Raw genomic sequence first — 26,337 nt, forward strand, 5'->3', positions numbered from 1 at the left:
CCGTGTGGTGTTCCGTTGTGCAGACGAGCCTTCATTCCTTTACCCGTTTTTCTGTGGATGGGCCTGTGGGTTGTTTCTGATTTACAAATAAGACTGCTGTAAACATTCTTAAGATCTCTGTTGGCGGCCGTCAGCCCTCATTTCTCCCTGGATCGAGCCACGGGAGTGGGTTGCAAGAGGGGCATATATTTAGCGTCGGAAGGTACAGCCAAACATTTCCCCACAGTGGCTGGGAGAGTTTACACGCCCACCCGCGTGTAAACCTCGCCAAACTCGGTATGGTCATTTTAAAAACATTCCCGTTTCGGTGGGCGTGTAGTGCACTCACTGTGGTTTTAATTTGTATTGCTCTGATGATTCATGATGTTGAGCACCTTTTCTTTTTTTTTTTTTTTTTTTTTGAGACGGAGTCTCGCTCTACCGCCCAGGCTGGAGTGCAGTGGCCGGATCTCAGCTCACTGCAAGCTCCGCCTCCCGGGTTCACGCCATTCTCCTGCCTCAGCCTCCCAAGTAGCTGGGACTACAGGCGCCCGCCACCGCGCCCGGCTAGTTTTTTGTATTTTTTAGTAGAGACGGGGTTTCACCGTGTTAGCCAGGATGGTCTCGATCTCCTGACCTCGTGATCCGCCCGTCTCGGCCTCCCAAAGTGCTGGGATTACAGGCTTGAGCCACCGCGCCCGGCCAAGCACCTTTTCTTATGTTTATTGGCCATTTGGTAAATCTTTGCCTGTAGGAGGTGGAATGAACTCAGAGGTCGGTGCTCCTCACAGAGTGAAGAAGGTGGGGCACGGGGCCGGTGGCGGGGGGGCCTCTCCCCAGGACAGTCTTGGGCACATCATCCCCGTGGAACTCTGGGGACAGGGATACAAGCAACCAACCCAAGGTGGGAGCACTTAGGTGCTTCCACAGCCCTTGTTTTACTCCAGGGGAAGCTGAAGCTCAGAGAGGCTGAGGGACCTGCCCACAGCCACAGAGGCTGAGTCAAGACCAAGCCAGGATTTCTCACTGAAGTGGGCTATGGGTGGGGGACCTCCATCTGCTGAGGATTTTGGCTGGGGCCTAGAAGGCGTGTGGGCAGGCAGGACCTCAGCAGAACTCCCAGCTGGGCTTCTGGAAGCAGCAGCCTGACAGGAGGGACTTTTGAAGGGAGTAGCAAGGGGCCTGGGGCCAGAGGGGTCTTTAGACAGGGTCTGGGGTCTCGGACCTGGGAGGTACACGGCCAACCCCATCCGTGCTCCCTCTTCCTCATCCTCCTCCCCGTTCATCTTCTTTTCTTCAGCTTCAAAGTGTCATTAGGAGACCAGGATGATCAAAACCACCCTGTCCTTTGCCCACCACTCACCTGCTCCCCGCCTGGGTGGGAGGAGGTGGAGTCACCTGCTGGGCCTGTCCCTGGAGAGGAAGGCAGGGTGACAGCATGGGGTTTCTCTGAGAAGGCTTCCTGACCCCAAACTTCCACCCTGGCAAGACCTGGTGGCCTGGCCATCCCAGAACAGCCTCTGCCTCACCGCCAGCTGGGAGCACCGCCACCGGCGGAACCATGGGGCCATATTTGCCTTTGGGGCCACAGCACCTGGCACTTGGCAAGAGGCAGCAGGGGTGAGCTCACCCTCTGCACCAGGCCTGTCAAGGACCTTACAATTGAATCCCACAAGAACTATGGGACTATTACTATCTCTGTTTTACAGATGAGGAAACTGAGGCTGAGAAAAGTTCAGAAGCTTGCCCAGCTCACTCAGCTGAAATTTCCACCCAGGCAGTCTGGCTCCAGGGCCTGCACCATGATGCACTATACTCTCCTGCCTCTCAACAATAGCAAAGGATAATAGTAATGTGACAACCACATACTGCCTCTTATGGTTGGCCACACTTCATATCTGTTCTTTCATTTTATCATTATTTATATCCCCAAATGTAGTACTATTATTACACCCATTTTACAGATAACTGAGGGCCAGAGGAGTTAAGCAACTTGCCCAAGGCCACAGATCTAGTAAGCGAAGAGCTGAAAATGACGCTGGCCTGTCTAACGTGAGAGTTCATGTCCACAACCACGACGGACGCCATGTCGCTGCAGCACACATGGATGGATGGATGGATGATGGATGGATGGATGGATGGATGGATGGATGGATGGATGGATGAGTGCTCTGCAGCCCTGCCAGAGAAACTCTCAGGGCCCTCTTCTCTCTATATAGAGCATCTCAGTTCAGGCATCAGGGAAGCTGCCATCTGGAGGGTGAGCAGGCACTGGGCAGAGGAGGGGTGGGGGCGGGAGGAATGTTCTTGGAGAAGAAACAGCATGTGTGGAGGCCTTAGGGTGAGAAGGAGTTTGGGGCAGTTGAGCAGCAGAGGACTTTCAGTGGGCGTGGCCTAGGTCCTGTCTGGGGGAGGGCTGAAGCCAGGAGGACAGGGACTTTATTGGCAGGGAGAGGGGGCTGTGGAAGGATTTTAAGCAGGAGAGCAACGTGGCTGGATTTGCCTCTGGCTGCTGTGTGGAGGGTGGGAGTGGAAGCTGTGACCCAGTCCAGCGGACAGTAGCCAGGACTAGGGAGAAGCCTAGGAGCTGAGTGAAGCTCTGGGTGAGACGCAGGGTTAGATTCAACCAGGAGAGATGCCACTTTAGGATTGTTTTCTTGTTTTTAAAAGAAAATCATTGTCAAGTGTTTCAGATGGGCAACAAGATATAAATACTACTACCTAGGTCCCTGCCCAGGCTCAAGAACCAAACATTTCCAATCATCTGATCCCCATCCAGAGCCTCCCCAGTGCCAGCCACAATCACACACCCCCAAATGGCCACCACGGTCCCGAATGAGTGTTGACCACTCCCACGCATTTCTCATGCGTTTAGCACCTAGTCATGTGCCTTTTAACCACACAGCACATCGAGTTGAATGTTTTACAACTTTATATCGGTGATATCCAGCTGCTCTGTAACTTGCCTTTTCTCTCAATATAATTATGCAACAAAAACATTTCGGGCTGGAGATGGAGAAAGGTGAAGCCCTTCAAGAACTCTTTAAAGAATGTTAGTCACTGCCGGGCGTGGTGGCTCACGCTTGTAATCCCAGCACTTTGGGAGGCCGAGGCAGGCAGATCACCTGAGGTCAGGAGTTTGAGACCAGCCTGGCAAACATGGCGAAATCCCGTCTCTACTAAAAATACAAAAATTAGCCGGGTGTGGTGGCAGGCACTTATAATCGCCTCTATTCTGGAGGCTGAGGCAGGAGAATCACTTGAACCTGGGGGGTGGAGGTTGCAGTGAGCCGAGATCACACCACTTCACTCCAGCCTGGGCAAAAGAAACTGCGTCACACACACAAAAAAATTGTTAGTCGTGACATTAATAGTAGACACGCCTGTGATGCTTCCTATGCCTACTGCACACTAAGCGCTTTCTATCTATGGACTTGGTCAATCCTCACCACAATGCTATGAGATTTATTATTTTACCCTTTGGGGCCAATGGGGAAACTGAGGCACGGCACCCTTACATAACAAGGCCACTCCACTGATGGAGCCCAGGTGTGAGCCCCAGCAGGACTCAGAACTCAGGGGATGGTTGGATGGGGGAGGTGAGGGGCCATGGTCCACACTGCTCCCCCTGAAGGCTGCTCACTTTCCACCTGGTCCTGCTGCCCCTGCAATCTGCCCCTGGAGAGGGAGGTGGGGTGGCAGGATGGGGTTTCTCTGAGAAAGCTTCTTGACCCCAAACTCCCGCCCTGGCAAAACCTGGTGGTCTGGCCATCCCAGAATGGCCTCTCGGCCAGCTGGGAGTACCACTGCCTGGGTGATCCTGGGCAGGGGCGGCTGTGCAGAGGGTGGGACTCTGACCCTCAACAGAACCAGACCAGCAGTGTAGGCCTGAGGAATGAGCACAGTCTGTGGGCTGTGCAGAGGATGGGGCCCTGGCTCTGGAGTCCTGCACCTGCCTTCTGCTCCCTGCAGCAAGGGAAGAGACCCCGGGTGGGGTCAAGGTGGTGGGGCTGCCCTGCATCATCCCAGCCTCAGCCACCCCGCGGACCCTCCAATCAGTTTCATCAGTCTCCCTTTGCAAAGCTGCCCTGCGCCATGGTCTTACACAACCTTCTGGACCTTCTAGACTTCCCGTGGCCATTAGTACCTCTCCTCCTTTGCCTTCGAGTTAGGCAGGGCAACCTGCACTGTGCCCACTTGGCAGATCAACAAACAGACCCAGACCATCAGTATAAGCCTGAGGAATGAGCAGAGATTTCAGGATCAGGAAGGCCAGGCTGGAGTGCTGGCTCTGCAGCATCACAGGTATGTGACCTTAGGCAGGCACCGAGCCTCAGTTCCCTCATCTCCAAGTGGGCCTCCCTACTTACCCAGGCTGTTGAGAGCAGCCTAGAACTGTTTGCACAGAGCTTCCCTAGTGCGGGGCCTGGCATGCAGCAGAGTGCTCTATGGAGACAGCTGCTGCCGTTAGCATTCTGATTGAGTGCTAATGAGCCCAGCACATTAGTGGCTGAGCTGGGCCTAGAACAAGGGGCTCTGGCTCTAGGCCCAGCACACTTACGCCAAACCCCACCCTGCGCTCCCAGCGGGACAGGCCATGGGTTCTCAGCCTCCACCTTCCTGCCCCAGCAGGAGCTGAGTGGGGGTGCTGGCGTCATTATTCCCTCCATCATCTTAGGTGAGGGGCCCACTTGGCATCAGGCCGGGAGCCCACGCGGCACAGCATTCGCCCACAGCAGATGGGAAGTGGGGGTGCGGGAGTCGTGTTCTTCTGATTCAGACACTGGGACAAGGAAGGACTCACACACGATCAAGCGAGCCCACCTCCTCCATGGCCTTCCTGGCCGCTGCAGAGCCAGTGGCTCTGACAAAAGAACAGCTTGAGCGCACACCCCCTCAGCCCGCACGTTTTCTCCTCCAAACGGCGGCGTCTGTTTAAATAGCCTCGACACGCTGTTCTTGCTGGCAGGTCTTCCTCCCTCTGTTCTTCCTGGCAAGTCTTCCCCCCTCTCTCCCTTTGCTGGAGAGAGGAGATGCTGGCTCCAGGGATATCAGCTTGGCCCAGCCCCATTGCTATAGACAATTCAAAAGGACTCCTGCCTCGGTTTCCCATCTGTGAAATGGGGATAGGAAGAGTGCCAGCCTCAGCAAGTGGTTGCGAGGATTCATGAGTAAACACATGCCAAGTGCCAATGATGGGCCTGGTGCACAGCCTCATTCCATGCATGCCCCTCTGGCCTCAAGCTTGGCACAGAGGGGGTGGGGAACTGAGGACAGAACAGCGCCTGGGACTGGGGAGACCCTGCCCCAGCCCTTCCAGCCCTGATATGAAATGCATCCCGTGAGCTGATTGCCTCAGTCCAAGGCTTCCTGGAAGTCCAGCCATCTCAAATGCAGTGGGTGGCTGAACCTGTCACCCTGTGGGCCATCCAAGGTCACTTGAAGGCTCTGGAGGTAATGTGCGCCCCATCAGCTAATGTAGTCAAGCCCCACAGTTGGCATTATGCTTTTATAGTCCATGAGGGCCTGTCACTTGTCCTCCCATCCTTCCATCTGTCCTGGGAATGGACAAGAGGAAGCCTGTTTCACCCCCCACACACTTTTTTTTGAGTCTCGCTCTGTTGCTCAGGCTGGTGTGCAGTGGTATGATCATGACTCACCGCAGCCTCAACCTCCCAGGCTTAAGCAATCCTCCTGCCTCAGCCACCCAAGTAGCTGGGGCTACAGGCATACACCACCATGCCTGGCTAATCTTTGTATTTCTTGTAGAGATGAAGTTTCACCATGTTACCCAGGCTAGTCTCGAACTCCAGGGCTCAAGCGCCCATCTTGGCCTCCCAAAGTGCTGAAATTACACACATGAGCCACGTGCTCAGCCTGTTCCCATTTTAGAGGAAGGAAAACCAAGGCTTTGTGGTTAGTCTGCACCAGAGCCAGGGTTTGTAGGCACCTTGACAGAAGGAGCCCTCGGGAAAGCAAAGATGAATGTAAGGGGGGAGTGCACTGTAAGGCTCCTATGCCCATCCCATGCCCACCTTCACCTGGCCTCCACCCCAGCCTGGTGGGCCAAGTAGGCATCTGCGTGGATAGGCGGCCGTGACCTCTTACACAAGAGGTGGGTAGGGGGGATAATGGTGGCCAGAGTCCCCCTTCTCCCGCTGCTTTCATGGGTCCCTTTCCAGAACCAGCCTGGATGACCTCAGTGACTTGTGTCATGGAGAGGTTGATCCTTAGCCCCTCCCCACTGCCAGCAGAAGAGGGGGGTTGCTGAGTGTGAGTGGCACCAGACCCCCTGCCCTGTGAAGCAACCTCCCCTTTCCCATGGGATCCAAGGGACAAGTGGGACAGAGAAGGAATAGGGCTTCTGGAGAGGCTGCCTGGCAGATGCCAAGAGAGGCTGTGTGGTGAGTGATGCAGAGGGGGTGGACGAGCCAGACTGCTAGGCTCAGCTCCCAGCTCTGCTACTGCTCCTGGTGTGATCTTGGTTAACTCACCCCAGTTTTCCTGCCCCTGAAATGGGGATACTGTTAAGTGGATTCAGAGAGGGAATGTTTGCAAGGTGTCTGCTGGGGCTCAGCCGGCAACAACAGCTTGCCATTCAGTCTTCCCACCTACCCCACGCACCCAAAACCATGCCCTTGGCACCCACTGCGGGCCAGGCTCTAGGCACTTCCCTTACCTGCCATCGTTGAATGCTGACCAGCCCTGGAGGCTGAGCATTCCAAGTGCCCATCTTATAGAAGGGGAAAAATGATCCCGGAGTGTTAGCCCGCCTGCCCCTACTCTCACGGGGAAGTGGCAGAGCCGAGGCTGGTTCCTGCAACTCCTCAAAGCCAGGTCATGTTGCTGTCCACACTGGCAGCTCCCAAGTCTCAGGCACTGAGTATGGCAGTGGTCCTTTGCCCCCAGCACTCTGACGCAGGGGGCACACTTCTCCCCTTGTCCCATGGCTAGAAGACAATCTCACAGAAGTTAAGGAAGAGTATGCAGCTCAGAAGGAACACGCAGCCCTCAGTCACAGCAGCCGCCAGCAGTGTCCTGTCACCCAGCCAATGACTGAGAAGGCCATTGGCTGGGCCAGTGAGGCTGGGCAAGGGATTCTGTACTTGTCCCAAGCTGCAAGGCCATCCCCTCGCAGCTTAGGAAACTGAGGAAAGGTGGGGTTCTTGGTTTTCTGTTTTGCCTCCAGCCACAACTTCAGCACCTGGGGCAGTGCCCAGCACAATGGAGCTGCCTTCTGAATGTTTGCTCAGTGACTGAATCACAGAATGCAATGGGTTCATGTCTGGGGCCTAAGCCTGGGAGCAAGGAACTGACTGAGCAAAAACCTTCCAGGCCCCTGGGAAGTTCACAAGCATCGGGCCTGGTAGCAGGAACCGTGGCGGGGGGGAAACCAGGAGGATGGTGGAGGATGGTGAAGGTTTAATTTAGCTCCTAGCAGCTCTTTGAATTATTAATCTCCTACTGACATTTCTGTGACATGTCTGTCACAGATTGTCCCCTCCAAGAGTCTGGACCCGTGGCCTCACCTGCCTTCCTCCACCCCAGAAGGAACTTCTACCAGCATGAGAAGGGGAAGGAAACCCTCCCAGCTCCTGTCCCAGTTCTGCTGCCCATGGGGTCTTAAGATAAGACAGGCATGTGGTAGGAACTCTAAACACTTAGACCTCATCCTGAGCTGGATGGGGGATGTCAGAGCCTACCCTGGAACACTCTGCCCTAGACAGCAATTGCAATAAGTGGCTCTGTTTATTGATATTTAATCCTTAGTCCTCCCCACAACTCTCCAAATAGGTGCAGTTCTCTTTTGAGTAAACAAGTCCAGAGAAGTCAAGATATTTTCTCAGAGTCACATAGCAGATTGGTTCCCGAGCTGGTTTTGAACCCTGAGCTGTCCGACTGGAAAGTATGTGATTTTAACCACCTGCCACCCTGGTATGGTCAAGCCACCAGGGCCCTGCTTCACTCCCTGGGTGGGCCCAATGGCCACACAGAGCCTTTTGCCAAGGACCATTCTAGAGAAGCTTGCTGAGTAAGGGAATGAAACAGTCCGCCCCTTTACCAGCCCATCAGTGTCTAGCCTTGCTGCTACGAAGGACTAGGGTGGGGTGCTCAGCCCCGAGTGTACCCTGAAACCACCTGGGGGACCTTCACAGTACTCACGGCCAGGCCCCACACCCCCACCACGGGCTGAGCTGTCCTCAAGGGCCGGGGCCAGCTCTGACTGCTGCTCACCGTCATGCGCCAGCACCAGGAACAGAGCCTGCCAGGGACCCGGGATGCATCTGTTGCCTGCTGTTGGCATTGTCATTCCCATTTTGCATATTGGAGAAGCTGATGCTCCCCTGGGGTCACTGAGCAGGTGTGGTAGGCATCTGAGTGTTCCAAGCCTTTCCTTCCTCCCCTCAATTGACTTATCTTTCTCTGCTCTGTGAACAGCAGGAGCTTCCAGCCCGTGTGAACCTCTCAGCTGCCCCAGCCCCAGTCTCTGCTGTGCCCACCAGCCTGCACTCCAAGATGGACCAGCTGGAAGGGCAGCTGCTGGCCCAGGTGCTGGCACTGGAGAAGGAGCGTGCAGCCCTCAGCCACAGCAGCCGCCGGCAGAGGCAGGAAGTGGAAAAGGAGTTGGACGTCCTGCAGGGTCGTGTGGCTGAGCTGGAGCATGGTGGGTCCTGGGTCCTGCAGAGGGCATTGGAGGGGTCCTCAGGGTGACAGAGCCACTCAAAAAATATATCCATGCTCCCCAGAGGCTAACATGGACAGACGGGAGGGTGGGGAGAAGGCTGTGGAACACACAATGGAGAGAATCATTGGGGGATATTATTATCATTATCAACATTATTAACAGGTCTCATTTTCTGGCACTTACTGTGTCCTGGGAGAGGGTGAAGTACTTGATACATCAGCTGATTTAATCTTCACAGTTTTCACAGATGAGAAAACCGAAACTCAGAGAAGTCAAGTGACATGCTCAAGGTCACACAGACAAAAGTAGTGGGTCTAGACCTCAAACAAGGTCTGACTCCACAGTCATACATTTAACCACCCACAAAATAGCAATTTCAATGAATCAGTCAGAATTTTGTTTAACACCTGTGCCTGGCACTGCCAAGGGTCAGAGGAACATAATGGGCAGGGTACAGGTATGAGCATAAGGAGACCTGGCTCCTGGTTGCATATCTGTCTCTGGCTTGCTCTGTGACCTCAGAAGTTCATTTCCTTCCCCAGGCCTCAGTTTTCCTCATCTGAAAAATGGGGGTTTAGGACTCATGAGCTCTCAAGGACCTTTCAGCTTTGAAGTCCTGTGAAGACCACCCTTAAGAGGCTTACAGAAAATTTCCCCTTACAGGGGAAATGATGAGCAGTTAGCTGGGACAAGCTTACATGGGGAACAGGGGTTCAGGAGAAGAAAATACAGGGCTGGGCATGGTGGCTCATGCCTGTTATCCCAACACTTTGGGAGGCTGAGGTGGGCGGATCTCCTGAAGTCAGGAGTTCAAGGCCAGCCTAGCCATCATGGCAAAACCCCATTTCTACTAAAAATACAAAAATTAGCTGGGTGTGGTGGTGCATGCCTATAATCCCAGCTACTCGGGAGGCTGAGGTGAGAGAATTGCTTGAGCCTGGGAGGTGGAGGTCGCAGTGAGCTGAGATTGCACCACCACACTCCAGCCCGGGCAACAGAGGGAAACTGTCTCAAAAAAAAAAAAAAGAAAAGAAAAGAAAAAAGAAAGAAAGAAAGAAAGAAAATCCAAGCTGCTTCCTGGAGGAGGCAGCCCTCAAGCTACTTCTTGAAAACAGAGGTGGGGAGCAAATTTCAGAATGGAGGGGCCATTGCAGGGACTCAGCTGCAGGGGAGTGACAGGTCTGGTGGCTCAGGGCCAGCATCCTGGCTGGGGCACAGGGACAGGAGAAACAACCTCCAGCCCTCCTCAGCCCTGCCTCTGATCTGTCTACCCCAAGTCTCCCAAGGGGTCAGGGGAGACAAGTTTAATTTGTTGAAGGTCACGTGGCTGGGAAGTGGGGGAGGCGAGATTTGGTCTCAGGACATCTGAGGTCCAGAACCCCTGCACTTTAATCATGCCCCTCAACACAGAGGTGGAGCAGAGAGGGCCCCGAAGGCACTGGGCATGCAGCAGGTGCCTGGGAGCTGTTAGCCTTCTTTCTGAAGTGTGCTCTGTCCACCCCACCCTTTTCGGTGTCCACCGACCTCCACCACATCTGCCTTGCCCACCCTCAGGGTCCTCAGCCTACAGTCCCCCAGACGCCTTCAAGATCAGCATCCCCATCCGTAACAACTACATGTACGCCCGCGTGCGGAAGGTGTTGCCCGAGCTCTACGCATTCACTGCCTGCATGTGGCTGCGGTCCAGGTCCAGCGGCACCGGCCAGGGCACCCCCTTCTCCTACTCGGTGCCTGGGCAGGCCAACGAGATTGTACTGCTAGAGGCGGGCCATGAGCCCATGGAGCTGCTGATCAACGACAAGGTGGGCAGGGCTGGCGGGGAGGGCTGGTAGTGGGGACGGCGACCCTTCCAGGAGCTCCCACTCCACACTGGGCTCTTTCATTCTCCTGCTCATTCTTCTGCTCTGCATATTCAGCACACATTAAATGCCTACTGTGTGCCAGGCTGGGCTCTGGGAATATAAAGACAAGCCAGACATGGGGCTGCCGGAAGAGAGGCTGTGTCTAATGGAGGCTCTAAGTGTTGTTCCATTTTACAGAGGAGGCAAGTGAAGCTCTTGGAAATCCAGTGACTTCCCCAGTGACCCAGCTATGGGACAGGGTTGAGGTGTCTGCCCCCAGGGCCCTGCTCATCCTCCTGGACTTAAAGAGAAGGGAGGTGGCCTGGTGCAGTGGCTCATGCCTGTAATCCCAGCACTTTGGGAGGCCGAGGCGGGCAGATCATGAGGTCAGGAGATCGAGACCATCCTGGCTAACACGGTGAAACCCCGTCTTTACTAAAAATACAAAAAAAATTAGCTGGGTGTTGTGGTGGGTGCCTGTAGTCCCAGCTACTCGGGAGGCTGCGGCAGGAGAATGGCCAGAACCTGGGAGGCAGAGCTTGCAGTGAGCCAAGATCGCGCCACTGCACTCCAGCCTGGGTGACAGTGAGACTCCGTGTCCAAAAAAAAAAAAAAAAGGGGAGAGAGAGAGAGAAGGGAGGTGCACAGACCTACCTGGGGATGGAGGGAGGAAGGGAGTGCTCATGGCCTCCTAGTTCCTTCTACTTCCCTGGAGCCAGCCCCTCGGGCCCTCCCCGCTATGGAGAGTAGAAAGGTGTTGTGCTCAGGCTCTGGGGCCCAAATGCTGGTTTGAGTCTTGGTTCTGCATCTTCACCACTGTGTGACCTCAGACTAGCCATCTACCTGCCCTGTGTCTCAGTTTTCTTATCTCTAAAGCAGGAATGATAAGAACTCTTGCCTCTTAGGGTTGTAGTGAGAAGTGGCTTAAATGCACGTAGAGGGCTTTGAGCAAAGCCTAGTGTTTAGCAGACATCAATAACTGTGAGCTATTTTTATTATACTGGGCACTGTGCTAATAAGCAGTTTACTCACATTATTACCCTTGATCTCCCCAACAGCACTGGGAAGTAGGTACCCTCATTATTGCCATTTTGCAGATGTAGAAACTGAGGCTCAGAGAGGGGAAATAATGCACCCTGGCCACACAGCTGCTGGGGTGTGATGTGATTCAGGGTCTTGGGCTCCAGAAACCACCTCTTAACCCCTCCCCTGTTCTGCCCTTGGGCCACCCATCTTCCTCACGCCCAGGCCTCCCTCCCCAATGCCCCTCCTTCAGCCTGGCTGGGAGGCAGGACAAGGACAAGGCAGGAAGAATGATGTGTGGCAGGAGCACGGTGATTGAGGGGAGAGGAGGGGGAGTATCTTATCACTGTCATCCACTCCTAAAGCTCCTCCCCCGCCTACCACATTGCTTTGGGCCTTGCAGCCATGGTGGTCTATTGAGACCCCCTGGAAATGCAGATACCACACATCGTACCCACCTGTGACCAGCACACAACACATAGAGCCACTACGAGTGATTGACACCCATCAGAACCCAGCTGAGGAGAAGGTGCATTTCATGGCATTCTGGAGGGGGAGGAGGAGGAGGGAGGAGATAAGTCCAGGGACCAGTGACTTTCCCTTGTGGCCCAATAAACCCTACGACCACTGGGGTGGCTGGATCACATCTAGATCCTGCTGCCTGGTGCCCTTCATCACCCCCTGGCTGCCGTCCTTGGCCTGGCCCAAGTTCAGCACTCAGTTCTCATTAGAAGGAATTCAGCACCCTGGACAGGGCATCGCGCAGCCCTGTTCTGGGATACTCTGGAGTCCTTTTGAGAGCCAGCCTCACAGACTGCTCACTGTTCCCGTTTTTTTCCAGCCTCTAAGCCTTTACTCCTACTGTGCCCACCACTTGGTTTGCCTAGCAATGGAATGGTGGATCCATTGTCCTTCCCGATGGGTTTCGACGTGGCTTCTGTTCCCATATCCCCTCTACCTCTGGGCCTCGCAGCCTCTGTACCTCCCATATGCCCTCCGTTATTTTGCTTATAGCATTGCCACAAAGTCCTTCCCCTCCTGCAGACTCAGCTCATTTAAGGCAGACCAGCTCCACATCCCCAGTGTCCACAACAAGACCAGGCACCACGTCAGCCTCAGAGAATGTTACATTAAATTGTGATCACAGGCCGGGCGAGATGGCTTATGTCTGTAATCCCAGCACTCTGAGAAGCCGAGACAGGTGGATCACCTGAGGTCAGGAGTTCAAGACCAGGCTGGCCAATATGGTGAAATCCCCTTTCTACTAAAAAAAAAAAAAAAAAAAAAAAAAAAAAATTAGCTGGATGTGGTGGTGCATGCCTGTAATCCCAGCTACTCGGGAGGCTGAGGGAGGAGAATTGCTTGAACCGGGAGATGGAGGTTGCAGTGAGCTGAGATCACACCACTGCTCTCCATCCTGGGCAACAGAGTGAAATTCCGTCTCAAAAAAAAAAAAAATGTGGGCCGGGCGCGGTGGCTCAAGCCTGTAATCCCAGCACTTTGGGAGGCCGAGACAGGCGGATCACGAGGTCAGGAGATCAAGACCATCCTGGCTAACACGGTGAAACCCCGTCTCTACTAAAAAACACAAAAAACTAGCCGGGCGAGGTGGCGGGCGCCTGTAGTCCCAGCTACTCGGGAGGCTGAGGCAGGAGAATGGCGTGAACCCGGGAGGTGGAGCTTGCAGTGAGCTGAGATCCGGCCACTGCACTCCAGCCTGGGCGACAGAGCGAGACTCCGTCTCAAAAAAAAAAAAAAAAAAAAAAAAAAATGTGATCTCAAAAAAAAAAAAAAAAAATCAGATCTCTCCCAGACGAGGGAGCCCTTTGGGAGCACCAAATTCATAGACAGCAAGCACCTTTCATCTTAAAGTCCAGCTCTAACCCATCAGCAGTGACTTCCCAGAGCACTGTGTTGAAGGATCTGAGCTAAATCGAGGCTCGTGATTGATTGGCAGCAGCTGTAGATTTGCCATCCCTTGTCTGACCTCCCTTTACAGATAAGGAAACTGAGGTCCAGGGAGGAAGGAGCAGCCTCCCCAGATCACACAGGAGGTGGTGGCAGAGCCAGGGCTCCAAGGAGCCTGGCCTCTGAGTCCAAGGCTCATTCTATCCCTGCCAGTGCTTCTTTTTTTTTTTTTTTTTTTTTTTTTTTTGAGACAAAGTCTCGCTCTGTCGCCCAGGCTGGAGTGCAGTGGTGCAATCTCGGCTCACTGCAAGCTCCGCCTCCCAGGTTAACGCCATTCTCCTGCTTCAGCCTCCTGAGTAGCTGGGACTACAGGCTCCCGCCACCGCGCCTGGCTAATTTTTTGTATTTTTAGTAGAGACGGGGTTTCACCGTGGTCTCGATCTCCTGAACTTGTGATCTGCCCGCCTCAGCCTCCCAAAGTGCTGGGATTACAGGCATGAGCCACCGCGCCCGGCCCCCTGCCAGTACTTCTTGAGCCCCAGCTGTGTGCTGAGTGCTGTGTGAGGTGTTCAGGGGAAGTTGGGATTATGAGACATCCCTTCCACCCTAAGTGACCTTAACAGGCCACTTTTATAGACCTTAATAGGTTGGAGAGTGAGTGAACTACCTCGTGACAACTGAAAACCAAAACCAGAGAGTCCCTTGTGATCTGGTTTGATCTTTGAAGAAAGAGGAGAGAGGAGTCAGGGAAAGACACTGGGCAGGAGGATAGAGAGGATCAGGCCTGGGGTTGGGCCCTGGAAGGATGGACATGGGTCTCCCCAGCCCCACCCCGCTTCCTCAGCCATGGGCCTTGGGCCTTGGGGCACCTCTGACCTGGGGTTGGGGGACCTGTGTCCAGGTGGCCCAGCTGCCCCTGAGCCTGAAAGACAATGACTGGCACCACATCTGCGTCGCCTGGACCACAAGGGATGGCCTATGGTCTGCCTACCAGGACGGGGAGCTGCAGGGCTCCGGTGAGAACCTGGCTGCCTGGCACCCCATCAAGCCTCATGGGATCCTTATCTTGGGCCAGGAGCAGGTAAGGCTCAGGCTGGTATTGGGGCTGGACCTCCCCATTGTGCAGATGGGCAGACTGAGGGCCAGAGAGATCAGAGACATGCCCAAGGAGCTAGAATCTTGGAGGTGGGGCTAAAGCTTTGGGGGCGGGGCTTCAGTGGGGACGAAGGTGGGGCTTCCTCGGGGACAAGAAGCTGACTGAGTCAGCCTGCCTGTCTTTTCTGCTCCCTCATTCCACATCTCTCCTTTCTCTGCTGCTGTCTTGGCCCAGGATACCCTGGGTGGCCGGTTTGATGCCACCCAGGCCTTTGTTGGTGACATTGCCCAGTTTAATCTGTGGGACCACGCCCTGACACCAGCCCAGGTCCTGGGCATTGCCAACTGCACTGCGCCACTGCTGGGCAACATCCTTCCCTGGGAAGACAAGCTGGTGGAGGCCTTCGGGGGCGCAACAAAGGCTGCCTTCGATGTCTGCAAGGGGAGAGCCAAGGCATGAGGGGCCACCTTATCCATGACCCCTCCTTTGCCTGCCACTTTGGGGACTTGAGGGGGGTCATATTCCCTCCTCAGCCTGCCCACGCACTGGCCTTCCCTCCCGCCCCACTCCTGGCTGTGCCTCCCGTTTCCCCTCACCTGTACCCACACCTCCAGAACACCCGCCCTGTGAGTGTGTCCCCTGTCCCCACCCGGGTGGGGAGGAGCATCTCAAGTGAACAGTGGGAGCCTGCCTGCCTGGCATTGCACTGGAGTTGTCTCTTACCCCACCCCTCCCTGCCCATCGATTGCATCTGATTTCACTAATTTTCACAGCACCCTCAGTAGGGTAGGGTTGCGTATGAGAGGGACCCCACTATCTCAGTGGTGGGGGTGGCCACCCACTCCCTTGTCCCCCATGCAACAGGCCCAGTGGCTTCCCCTTCAGGGCCACAACAGTCTGTAGAAGGGGATAATGAGGACATCGGAGGTTAGACTTATCCTCCTCCCACTTTCCACCAGCTGCCAGTCAAGGGCAGTGGGATCTCAGTGGAGCCTCCCTCACCCTACCCATGCCTCCCTCTTCCTCCTCTTTCCTCCTCTCTTTGTGTGTAGTGGTTTGAATGTTGGTTCCATGCCTGGCCCAGCCCCACCTCAGTCTCCAGGACATTCCTTTCCCGGCTCCAGCCTGGAGGGAAGGGAACAAAGACCCCGGGAGGCCAAAGGGCTGCAGTCACCCATTGTGCTCACCCATAGCAATGGCCACGGGGATAGTCATCCCTCTCCCTCCATGCCAAGGACAGGACTTGGGCCACTTCAGCCTGGGCGGCAGCAGCCCTAAGGCAGAGGCCTCATGGCTCAGGAGACCCTGACTTTGGCAGAGCCACATTACCTACCCTGTGCATGGTCCTGGGGCAGGAAGGAAGAAGCTGAGAAGGAGGGGAGAAGCATGAAACAGTGGGCAGAGCACTGGGTGAGAGGGAGGAGCCCTTGGTTCCTAGCCAGCCCTGCTAATGTCCTGTGTGGCCTCCTATAAGTCCCTGCCCTCTCTGGGCTTGGCGTTCCTCATTCGTGAGCTGAGGCCCTCAGTTTGGTCATTTGCTCTCCAGATTGGGTGTGAGCTTCTCTGTGATTCCAGGTGGATATGTGGGGAAAGCACTGGTGACCCTGGGCTTAGCAGGGGTAGGTCCCAGTACTCGGCAGTAGATGGGATGAAGCCAGTCATGGGTTAGGGTCAGCAGAGACTCAGAATCGAGGGCAAGGTTCAAGGCAGACTAACCTCATGCATGGATTGTAAAAAACCAGCTCCCTCTGGATCACCCCAGCCTGGCACCCTTGCCTGTCTGAGAGTATCTCAAAGGGCTGATGCTTCCTGGTCCCCTTGAGTCGTCACCAGCTTCTCCAAGAGAGTGTCAGAATCTTAAGAGCTGAGAGGCTGGGCATGGTGGCTCATGCCTGTAATCCCAGCACTTTGGGAGGCCAAGACGGGCAGATCACTTGCAGTCAGGAGTTCAAGGTCAGCCTGGCCAACATAGTGAAATCCCATCTCCACTAAAAATACAAAAAATAGCCGATGTGGTGGTGCACACCTGTAGTCCCAGCTACTCGGGAGGCTGAGGCAGGAGAATCTCTTGAACTGAGGAGGTGGAGGTTGCAGTGAGCCGAGATCACACCATTGCACTCCAGCCTGGGCAACACAGCAAGACTCCATCTCAGAAAGTAATAATAATAATCTTAGAGATGAGAAAAGCCACCCCATCTGGCACCACATCTGCATCTTGCTTGTGAGAAATGGGGAAGAGTTCAGGGAGGACCCGTGACCTGCACAGGATCACAGAGCACGATGGGGCAGAGCCAGGACTAGAGCTCAGGGCATCTGACTCCCTCTTCAGTGCTCTTCTCCTTCCATGCTGCCTGCCCTTGAAGGCCTTTGAGTTCAGTCTACACCTAAGCAGGTGGACATCTGAGAGGTCAGATACTTTCCCATATGACACCTGGAACATCTTCCTTTACGTAACACCCAAACATCTTGGCGTTCCCCCCCCCCCCCAGGAAGTGCAGGGAGGGGGTTGTGATCCCTGGGCGCTTCGGCAGAATGGAGAGCTGAGGTGTCCCTCCCCTGCTAGTCACCTACCAGGTGTCTGAGCAGCTGCAGGCTCCCTGGCTCAAGTGGGCATTGTACCTTTTGTCTGCCTTTTTGTTCCCTGTCTGTCTCCACTCCCTGAGGCCACTTAGCCTGAGACATGATGCAAGAGCTGCAGGCCAGGGGGCTCAGTGCCATGGAAGCTCCTCCAAGACGCATAGACTCCAGCACCCAGATCCTTCTTTCCATTTCAAGAACATAAATAGATTGCCCAGCCCCTCCAGTACAATCCCACTGGAAGAAAAGGCAATGGCGGACTTCAGCCAGACTCGCTGAGACCTAGGTTGCCACGGTAACAGCCAATGACATCAACCCAAGGGCTGTGTCAAGTGTCTCATCATAATGGCACTGTTGCTGGGGTGACGGCAGAATTCAGAACTTCGATTTCAGTGACGCCAAGCTTGATCTGTTGCTGTTGTTTTGAAGAAGGTAGCTCTTGTGGAGGACTTGGGAGAGGGATGAAGTCTTAGGAAGGAGGTGACAGCACTTGCTTGGTCACTTGAGCCCACCCAGACACTTGACCTCGAGTCCTTTATGCTTTGTCCCAGTGAAGATGAGACCTCTGATGTCCAAGCCTTGTTCCCGTGCCGCCTCACCCACTCAGCCTTCCAAAGGGAACAGGAACAAATTTCCCCAGCGCCACTGTTTGGGTCCCACTTTTCCTATCTTCTGCTGTCCCTGAGCACATCCAAGCAGACAGGGAAAGAGGAGTCAGACATGGCCCAGTCACATCCTAAGCTGCTCCCTGGCTGATAACCACAATGGAGCCCGTGTTTGTCCTGCCGTCCAGCACTGCACTGAGAGTGGCACTGGCACGGTCCTGTTGATCCTCACAACACAGTTCTAAGTTAGGACGTTCTTGGCTCCGTTAGACAGGTGAGGAAATTGGGGCACAGAGAGGTGATGTCATCTGCCTGGTGTCAATCAGCTAGCAAGTGATGGAGCCCAGATTTCAAACCAAAGGGGGTTACCTCCAGGGGCCGAGTACCCACTCACTGTGTAGAGTGTCATCTGGGCACCATTGCTCCAGATGTGTTCTGACACCATTCCCCCAGCCCACAGGGCTTGAAGTGAAGGAACAGAGGCAGAGAGTGGGCCAGCCCTAGGGCCAGGGTCCCCTTGGTGAAGCTATGCCATGGGGCTCAGCTGCTTTAGGGAATGTGTCCCTTCCACCATGGGCCAGAGCTTTAGCCCTTCTCTAGCTCAGCTGGAGTTCAGAGGAGAGCTGAAAAAGAAAAGGAAACTGAGCATCTCCCAAGAGTCCTTGGCAGGGAATGGGAGGGAACTTGCTCTTCCTCCAACTCCTGCTTGGGGCCAAGCCCTAAACCAGGTGCTTCCCAGCTGTTATCTGCCAGATCTTCCCATCTTGTGGCACGTGGTGCCCCCACCGACATCCCAAGGGGACCGATCCCCTTGCCACCACTCTGCATCACCTGGGACCACAGATTTGGGCAGGAAGGGCTCTGAGAGGAGGCCAAAGCCCTCATTTTACAGATGAGGAAGCTGAAGCCCGGGGAGGGGAACAACCCTCAAGGCCACCCAGCTGGACACGGGAGACTTGAGCCCAGCCTTCTGACTGCGTTCAGCCCTCTCTAGAACACAGCAGCCTCTCCCAAGCACTGAGTCCCCCCTCCTCTGTGTGTCCCAGCACCCTTGGCCTGAGTAAATGTGGAAAGGGGCTCCCTCCCAGAGATGGGATTCCTCTCTTCACCCTTTATTCCAGCTGTCTGCCACCCCAGACCCCACCTCCCACCCTGACCTCCGACCCCTGGGTGGGGAAGGGGCTCACGTGGGCCCAGGCTGAGTGTGAGTGAGCATGTCAAGTTGTCTGACACTGTGACATTAGTGCACCCTACTGACAACCCCTCCCCAGCCTCACCCCTTTCTTCTCTCCCTGTTTTGTACATAAATTGACATGAGCTGCAACATGTGTGCGTGTGTGTGCGTGTGTGTGTGTATGTGTGTGATCTGTGTCATGGTTTTGTTACCTTTTTGTTTTTGTAAACTTGAATGTTCAAAATAAACATGCTGTTTACTCTGATGCTCTTCTTTTGGGATGGGGCTGCCCTGGGAGGTGCTGGGCAGGAAGGAGGGGGCTGCTTTGGACAGGGCAGCAGGGAAAGGCAGAGGAGATGCCTGATCCTGAACTGCCCCAAGGCCACACGTGTCCCTAAATATGCCCCCCAGCTGTCAAGTTCTCCCTGTTTCAGGCTTAGACACACCCCATTTCCCAGAATTTATGCAGGAAGGATGTAAAGAACCCAAGTCCCACATGGAACGTGTCCCAGTTCTGATAACTGGGCTTTGGCCTCATTCCCAATACCCCGTCCACATCTTGTGCTCTAGTTCTGGGATCCGGGCCCGTGACTTGTTTCCTGGGACCTAGTCTGTCCCAGTCACTTGCCTGGACCCCCAGAGTGTTTCATCTCTTGGGCTCCTAGGGAGGGAGGCCGGGATGAGGGACCCTTGTTGTTGTATTTCAGCCGCTCCCTTCCCCACACTACCCAGACTCCTCTGATATGTTTGGCCTCTAGACTGGACTCTAAGACCAGCATCAGGGTCAGCTACCCCACCCCACCCCTGCAGCACCCGCCCCATCCTTAAGAGGGTCTTGATTAGTCCCCAGCCCTCCCTGCACACACCATCTTAGAGCCACAAAGGCTTCATCCTCCTACTCTCTCAATACTATCACTGTTCTTGGCTGGATGCCGTTCCTCAGATGATCCCTGTGAAAAGTCAGGGTGCTAGCCAGGAGACAGGGGATCACACCGGCAGGACAGGGCTTTCCAGACTTTTCCAAAGCTTCGCAAACTTCCAACAAGAGTAGATTCACCACATGAGGACCAGGGGGGTAGGTATCCCTGGAAGTGGCACTTTAAAACAGGGAAACTGCCTTTGAAGTCTGCTAAGTTATCTGAAAAATTCATGTGTTTTTTTCATTCTACTCCAGAATGAATCCAGATTTGTTTTAAAATAAAAATATTTTAATTACCACTGAGCAAAATTAAGCTACAGGCAGCTATGCCTTGTTTATCCTCTCTTGCACCAGTTTACTTGCAAACACTCCGTCTCCCTCTGTCCCACTCAGCTGGCAAGGTCCAACCCTGGTGAAATCCTGCTGTCCACCTGCTTCGTGCCAGCACCTGCACAATTGAACCCAGATGTGAAAAAGCACAGATTTTGATGTGTGTTGACTCTCATTTTCTTTTTTATTTATTTTTGATACGGAGTCTTACTCCGTGTCCGAGGCTGGAGTGCAGTGGCGCAATCTTGGCTCACTGCAACTTCCACCTCCCAGGTTCAAGTGATTCTCCTACCTCAGCCTCTCGAATAGCTGGGACTACAGGCACATGCCACCATGCCCAGCTAATTTTTTTGTATTTTTTTTTTAGTAGAGATAGGGTTTCACCATGTTAGTCAGACTGGTCTCGAACTCCTGACCTCAAATAATCCACCCGCCTCGGCCTCCTAAAGTACTGGGATTACAGGTGTGAGCCACCGCGCCCAGCCTGACTCTCATTTTTAGTCCTTGGCCAGAGATCTCCAATCCTGGCCTGCAATCTTAGTACACATTCCTTGTTTGGGGCCTTGCTCTCCAAAGTGACTATATCATATCCCCTCTCTCCTCAAATCTACAGCCCTCCACTCCCAGCCCTGCACACTCAAGGGTGGCCTCACCTCCTAGTTCATTGAGAAAACCATTAGTTCAGTCTTCCCCCATCACCCCACCACCAAGTCTGCCTGCAAACCCGCACTGTACCCAGATTTTCTGGCTTCCCCCAGTTACTCTGAATAAACCGTCGCTGCTCCTATCAGAGGCACTGTGTAATGGATCCCCTTCCACTTTGTCTTCTCAACAACACTTCTCCTGCATTACCAACCTATCCTTATCTACTTTGTCATTTCGATGGGCCTCCAAGCCTGCCCCAGTATCTCCTTTCTTACACAGAATCCCGCCTCGAGCCAATACCTCCTGCAGCTGTCACTCATTCCTTTTCTCCTTTCACTGCAAAATCAGGTGTATCAGGGGTTCCCAGGACCACCCTCAGGTTTGATGATTCACTGGAAGGACTCACAGAACTCAGAAAAGCCGCTAAACTCATGGTTATGGTTTATTACATTGAAAGGATATAGATGCCAATTAGCCAAGGAGAAAGGCATATAGGGTGGAATCCAGGACAGACCAGGAGCAGAATTCCAGTCATTCTCTCCCAAAGTCCTACGGACAGCACTTCATTCTCTCAGCAATGATGTATGACACACGCACGAGACTTGTCCATCAGGGAAGCTCACCCCAGTCTTGGTGTCCAGGGTCTATACTGGGGGATGATTATGTAATGGAGGACCCATATGACTGACCTTAACTACTCAGTCTAAGGACTCCTCTCCAGAGGTCAAACTGATACAGTGTGACTAAGGGCATTTGCCATAAAAGACTTTGTCAGCATAAATTATCTGGCATGGCCCAAGGTAAACAAAGACAGTCTCATCAGGCAGGACCTTCCAAGGGTTTGGAAGTTGCCTGCTGGGGAGCTGCTCCAGGCCCAATCCTTTCTTTGGAATGTGCAGGGTTCGATCAGCCCAAGCCTGCTGAGTTAACCCTTTGCTAGACAGTGGGTCTACAGTTTTTTGGGGAGTTTTGGGGTTTTTTGTTTTTGTTTTTTAGATGGAGTCTCGCTTTGTCCCCCAGGCTGGAGTACAGTGGCACCATCTCGGCTCACTGCAACCTCTGCCTCCCGGGTTCAAGCGATTCTCCTGCCTCAGTCTCCAGAGTAGCTGGGATTACAGGCACTTGCCACCACACCTGGCTAATTTTTATATTTTTAGTAGAGACGGAGTTTCGCCATGTTGGCCAGGCTGGTCTCAAACCCCTGAGCTCAAAATTATCCTCCTGCCTTGGCCTCCCAAAGTGCTGGGATTACAGGCGTGAGCCACCACAGCCAGCTAGGTCTACAGTTGTTATGCCACTTCATCCCACCTTCATTCACACCTTGTCCAGTTCCCATGAGGCTGCTGTTCCCCCGACACTCCCACTCCACCAAAGTCTCACCTATCCAGGCCAACAATAACGTCCATGTTGCAAAATCCAATGGCCAGGCTATGCCATTGTCTTAGCCACATTCTCAGCTGCATCAAACACACTCCTTCCTTCTTGAAAAATTTATCCTCTTGCCTTCCGAAAAACACCCTGTCCTGGTTTGTCTTTCACCTCAGTGGTTCTCAAATTGTAGCCTGCATTACAATAGCCTGGAGCGAGTTAAAGCACTGGTTGCTGACCGCTGGGCCCCACCCTGGAGGTTCTGAGGCAGTAGATCTGGGGCGGGGGCCAACAGCCTGCCTCTCTAACAAGTGCCAGATGATGCTATGGCTGCTGGTCCTGGGACCGCACTTTGAGAACCACTGCTGTATTTCACTGGCCGTTCCTTCTCAGGGTCCTTCTGATACCTCCTCATCTCCCTGGTCCCTAAATGCTGCAGTACCCCAGGGCGCAGTTCTGGGTCTCTTTATTCTTTCTACCTAGATGCTTTCCCTAGGAAATCTCATCCAGGCCCATGGTTTTGACTCCCTCCAAGATTTTTTCCCTGAACTCCACATTTGCATATGCAGGTTGCCCGATAGGAGTCTCAAAATGCATGTATCCAAAACTAAGTACTTCATCTTCCTCTCCCTGCCCCACTCGCCCCCCCTTCCCAATAAATAGGCTCAAATAAATAGGCTCAATTCCGGTTGCTCATTGACTTCTCTTTTTCTCTTGCCCATCTATTCAATCCATTGCCCATTGACTCAACCACTAACCCATATCTCAACCCACGTCCACTCCTCTCCACTCTGCTACCACTCTGTTCCAAGCCACCATTGTCTCCTAAAAATGCAGTTTCCTCTCTTAAAATCCATTCTCTGGCCGGGTGCAGTAGTAACTCACCTCTGTAATCCCAACACTCCATCTCAAAAAAAAAATAAAGGAAGGCATCCAAGGAAGGCATTGGAGAGATATCAAGACAAGCCAGAGTTGAGGGACAAAGATCCCAGGGAGAAGAGAAGTTCAGAGAGGTGAGCCTGGATTCTGGGGCAGCAGCCTTCCTCTTATGGCCCCTATCCACTAACAACAAATGGCTAAGTTGAGCAGTCAGTTAATATCTTCAATAAATTACATGACAATGAGAACTACAGCTTCCAGGTAAAAACTGAAGTTTAGGATGAGGAGCTCTGGTAAATGACCCAGGCTTTTAGTGGGTTACACACTCAAGTAGGGAAATAGTACAGCCCTCCCACACACAGAATGGCAGTTTCCAAGCATCCCATTCATTGATTGAATTAAGGTGTCTGCCTCTTCACCAACAGCTTGCCAGAAGCCAAGTAAATTCTCTGGAGGAAGAGAACAACGCCATCCAAACTCTCACATTATATTTTTGTTACACAAAGTTTGGCATTCAATAAAAAAAAATTACCAGACATATCTGGAAATGAAACTGAATGACTGAAAATCCAGACAGAGGGGGAAAAATTTTTTTAAGGTCACTAGACCTACACATGTGATAAAATTGCCTACAGTTAAATCTCTCTCTCTCTCACACACACACACACACAAATACACACACATACACAACACATACACATGCACACACACACATTACACACATGTATATACACACACACACATGCACATACCCACATGCACATATATACACAAACATATATGCACATACACATACACGCACATGCACACACATACACACAAACACACATGCACACACATACACACACCTATACCTACACACACATTACACACACAAATATACACACACACAAACACACACACGACTACAAGTAAAACTAGGAAAACCTAAATAAGACAGTATCAGTGTTAACATCCCGGTTGTGATGTTGTACTCTACTCTCGTAGGATGTTACCATTAAAGGAAGCTGGGTAAAGGGTACATGGGCTCTCTCTATGTCATTCTTAAAACTGAGTGAGTCTACAATTATTTTGAAATAAAATATTTAATTTAAAACAGACCATGATGGGCCTGTTATCCAGATAGTGGTGTTATAAGACATAGACTTGAAAATAATTATCATTAATATATTCAGGGCTTTTTTTTTTTTTTTTGAGACAGTGTCTCACTCTTCCCCCAAGGCCGGAGTGGCTCCATCTCAGCTCACTGCAACCTCCACCTCCCAGGCTCAAGGGATCCTCCCACTTCAGCCACTTGAGTAGCTGGGACTACAGGCGTGCACCACTGCACCTGGCTAATTTTTGTATTTTTTGTAGAGATGGAGTTTCACCATGTTGCTCAGCTGGTCTTGAACTTCTGGGCTCAAGCAATCCTCCTGCCTTGGCCTCCGAAAGTGCTGGGATTACAGGGAAGCCTACTCAGGACTTTAGATGACAAATGGGAGAATTTCAACAGAGGATTGTAAATTGTAAAAAAGAATCAAATGGAAATAATAGAATTGAAAAATACATTAAATGAACTTGTGAACTCAATAAATAGATTTAACAGCAGATCAGATACAGCTGAAGTGAAGTCTATTAGAAAGACCAAAAGAAATTACCCAGAATAAAGACTGAGAGAAAAGAATGAAAAGTGCAGAAAAGGGTAGAAGATTAATATGGGACATAGTGAGAAGGTCTAACATGTAAGGAGACCCAGAAGAAGTAAACAGCACAATTAGGGTGGAAATAATGGTTTTTTTGTTTTGTTTTGGTGTTTTTTGTGTGTTTTTGTTTTTGTTTTTTTTGTTTTGAGACAGAGTCTCGCTCTGTCACTCACACTGGAGTGTAGTGGCGTGATCTCAGCTCACTGCAACCTCTGCCATCCAGGTTCAAGCTATTCTCCTGCCTCAGCCTCCCAAGTAGCTGAGATTACAGGCACCTGCCATCATGCCTGGCTAATTTTTGTATTTTTAGTAGAGATGGGGTTTCACCATATTGGTCAGGCTGGTCTTGAACTCCTGACCTCATGATCTACCCACCTCGGCCTCCCAAGGTGTTGGGATTACAGGTGTGAGCCACCACACCTGGTCAAAATAATGTTCTAATAGAGATCATCTGAGAATTTTCCCAAAGCTGTTGAAAGACATTAAGCCACAAATTCAAGAATCTCAGGGAACCCTAAGCATGAAAAGAAAACCACAACTAAGCCCCTAACAGTGAAACAGTTGTAAATAGTGAAACATTTGTAAATCAAATGCAAAGAGAAAAATCTTAAAAGCATCCAAAGGAAAAAGATGCATTACCTTTCAAGGAGCAGTAGCAAGACTGACAGCTAACTTTTCAAAGAAGGAATGGAGAAAGGAAGACAATAAACCGATATCTGCAAAGTGCAGAAAGGAAATTACTGGAATTCTAGAGTCAGTAAAAACATCCTTCAGAAATGGAGATGAAATAATTATGTTTTCAGACAAAGAAAAACCTAAGAGGACTCATCACTAATGATTTTTGTCATCAACAGAATTTCACTGAAGGAAGTGCTTTAGGGAGCGGGAAAATGATCCTTGAAGGAAGCATGGAGATTCCAGTGAAGAACAACAGAAAGGATACGTATGTGGATAAATTTTACTTAGTAATCGTTGAAAATAAGAGCAATTACATCTTGTGAGTTTTACAATTCATGACAACAATAAAAACAAAAATTGGGAAGAGGTGAATGCAATTAAAAGATTCTAATGTCCCTACATTGTCCTGGAAGTAGCAAAAGTACTAATTTTATATTAAACTCTAATATGTCCAGGATCAACGTTATATTTTCCTACAGTAATCACTAAAAGGATTGGAAAAGAATATGTAACTAAAAAGCTACTACAAGAATAGTAAAAATAATTCAAAAAAGGCCCAAAAAGGGGAGAAAAAGGGGACTCCCAAAGGAGAGGACAAATAGAAAATAAATAGTAAGTGGGTTGATTTAAACAATTTTAATGTAAATTAGTAATTGCCCTAAATATAAAAAGTATATATATATAAAATATAAAAAATATAAAAATATAAATAGTGTCAATCTGGGTTAAAAAAACTACATAGAAAGATTGAAATTAAAAAGATAGAAAATATATAGCATGCAAACATTACTTCAAAGAAAGTTGGTATAGTTATATTAAAGTAGACTTTAGGGCAAGAAGCATTGCTAAAAATAAAAGTGACATTTCATGATGGTAAAGAATCAATCTCTTAGGACAGTATGACAGTTTTAAATTTGTATGCACATATTAACATAGCTTTGTAA

At 51.9% G+C, this 26,337-nt stretch overlaps 1 protein-coding gene across 1 annotated transcript in view; it reads left to right on the forward strand.

The window, feature by feature from the left end:
- The window catches only part of NPTXR (neuronal pentraxin receptor), a 46,792-nt gene extending 27,638 nt beyond the window's left edge, over positions 1-19,154 (forward strand). The window contains exons 4-7 of the mRNA XM_045363612.2: positions 8,419-8,644; positions 10,220-10,467; positions 14,339-14,518; positions 14,768-19,154. Of these exons, the coding sequence (XP_045219547.2) occupies positions 8,419-8,644; positions 10,220-10,467; positions 14,339-14,518; positions 14,768-14,992 (879 nt within the window). The 3' untranslated portion in view covers positions 14,993-19,154. The remainder of the gene's footprint in view (positions 1-8,418; positions 8,645-10,219; positions 10,468-14,338; positions 14,519-14,767) is intronic.
- Positions 19,155-26,337: the final 7,183 nt, after the last annotated feature.

The sequence above is a fragment of the Macaca fascicularis genome, chromosome 10, assembly GCF_037993035.2.
Source record: "Macaca fascicularis isolate 582-1 chromosome 10, T2T-MFA8v1.1".
Lineage (NCBI taxonomy): Eukaryota > Metazoa > Chordata > Mammalia > Primates > Cercopithecidae > Macaca > Macaca fascicularis.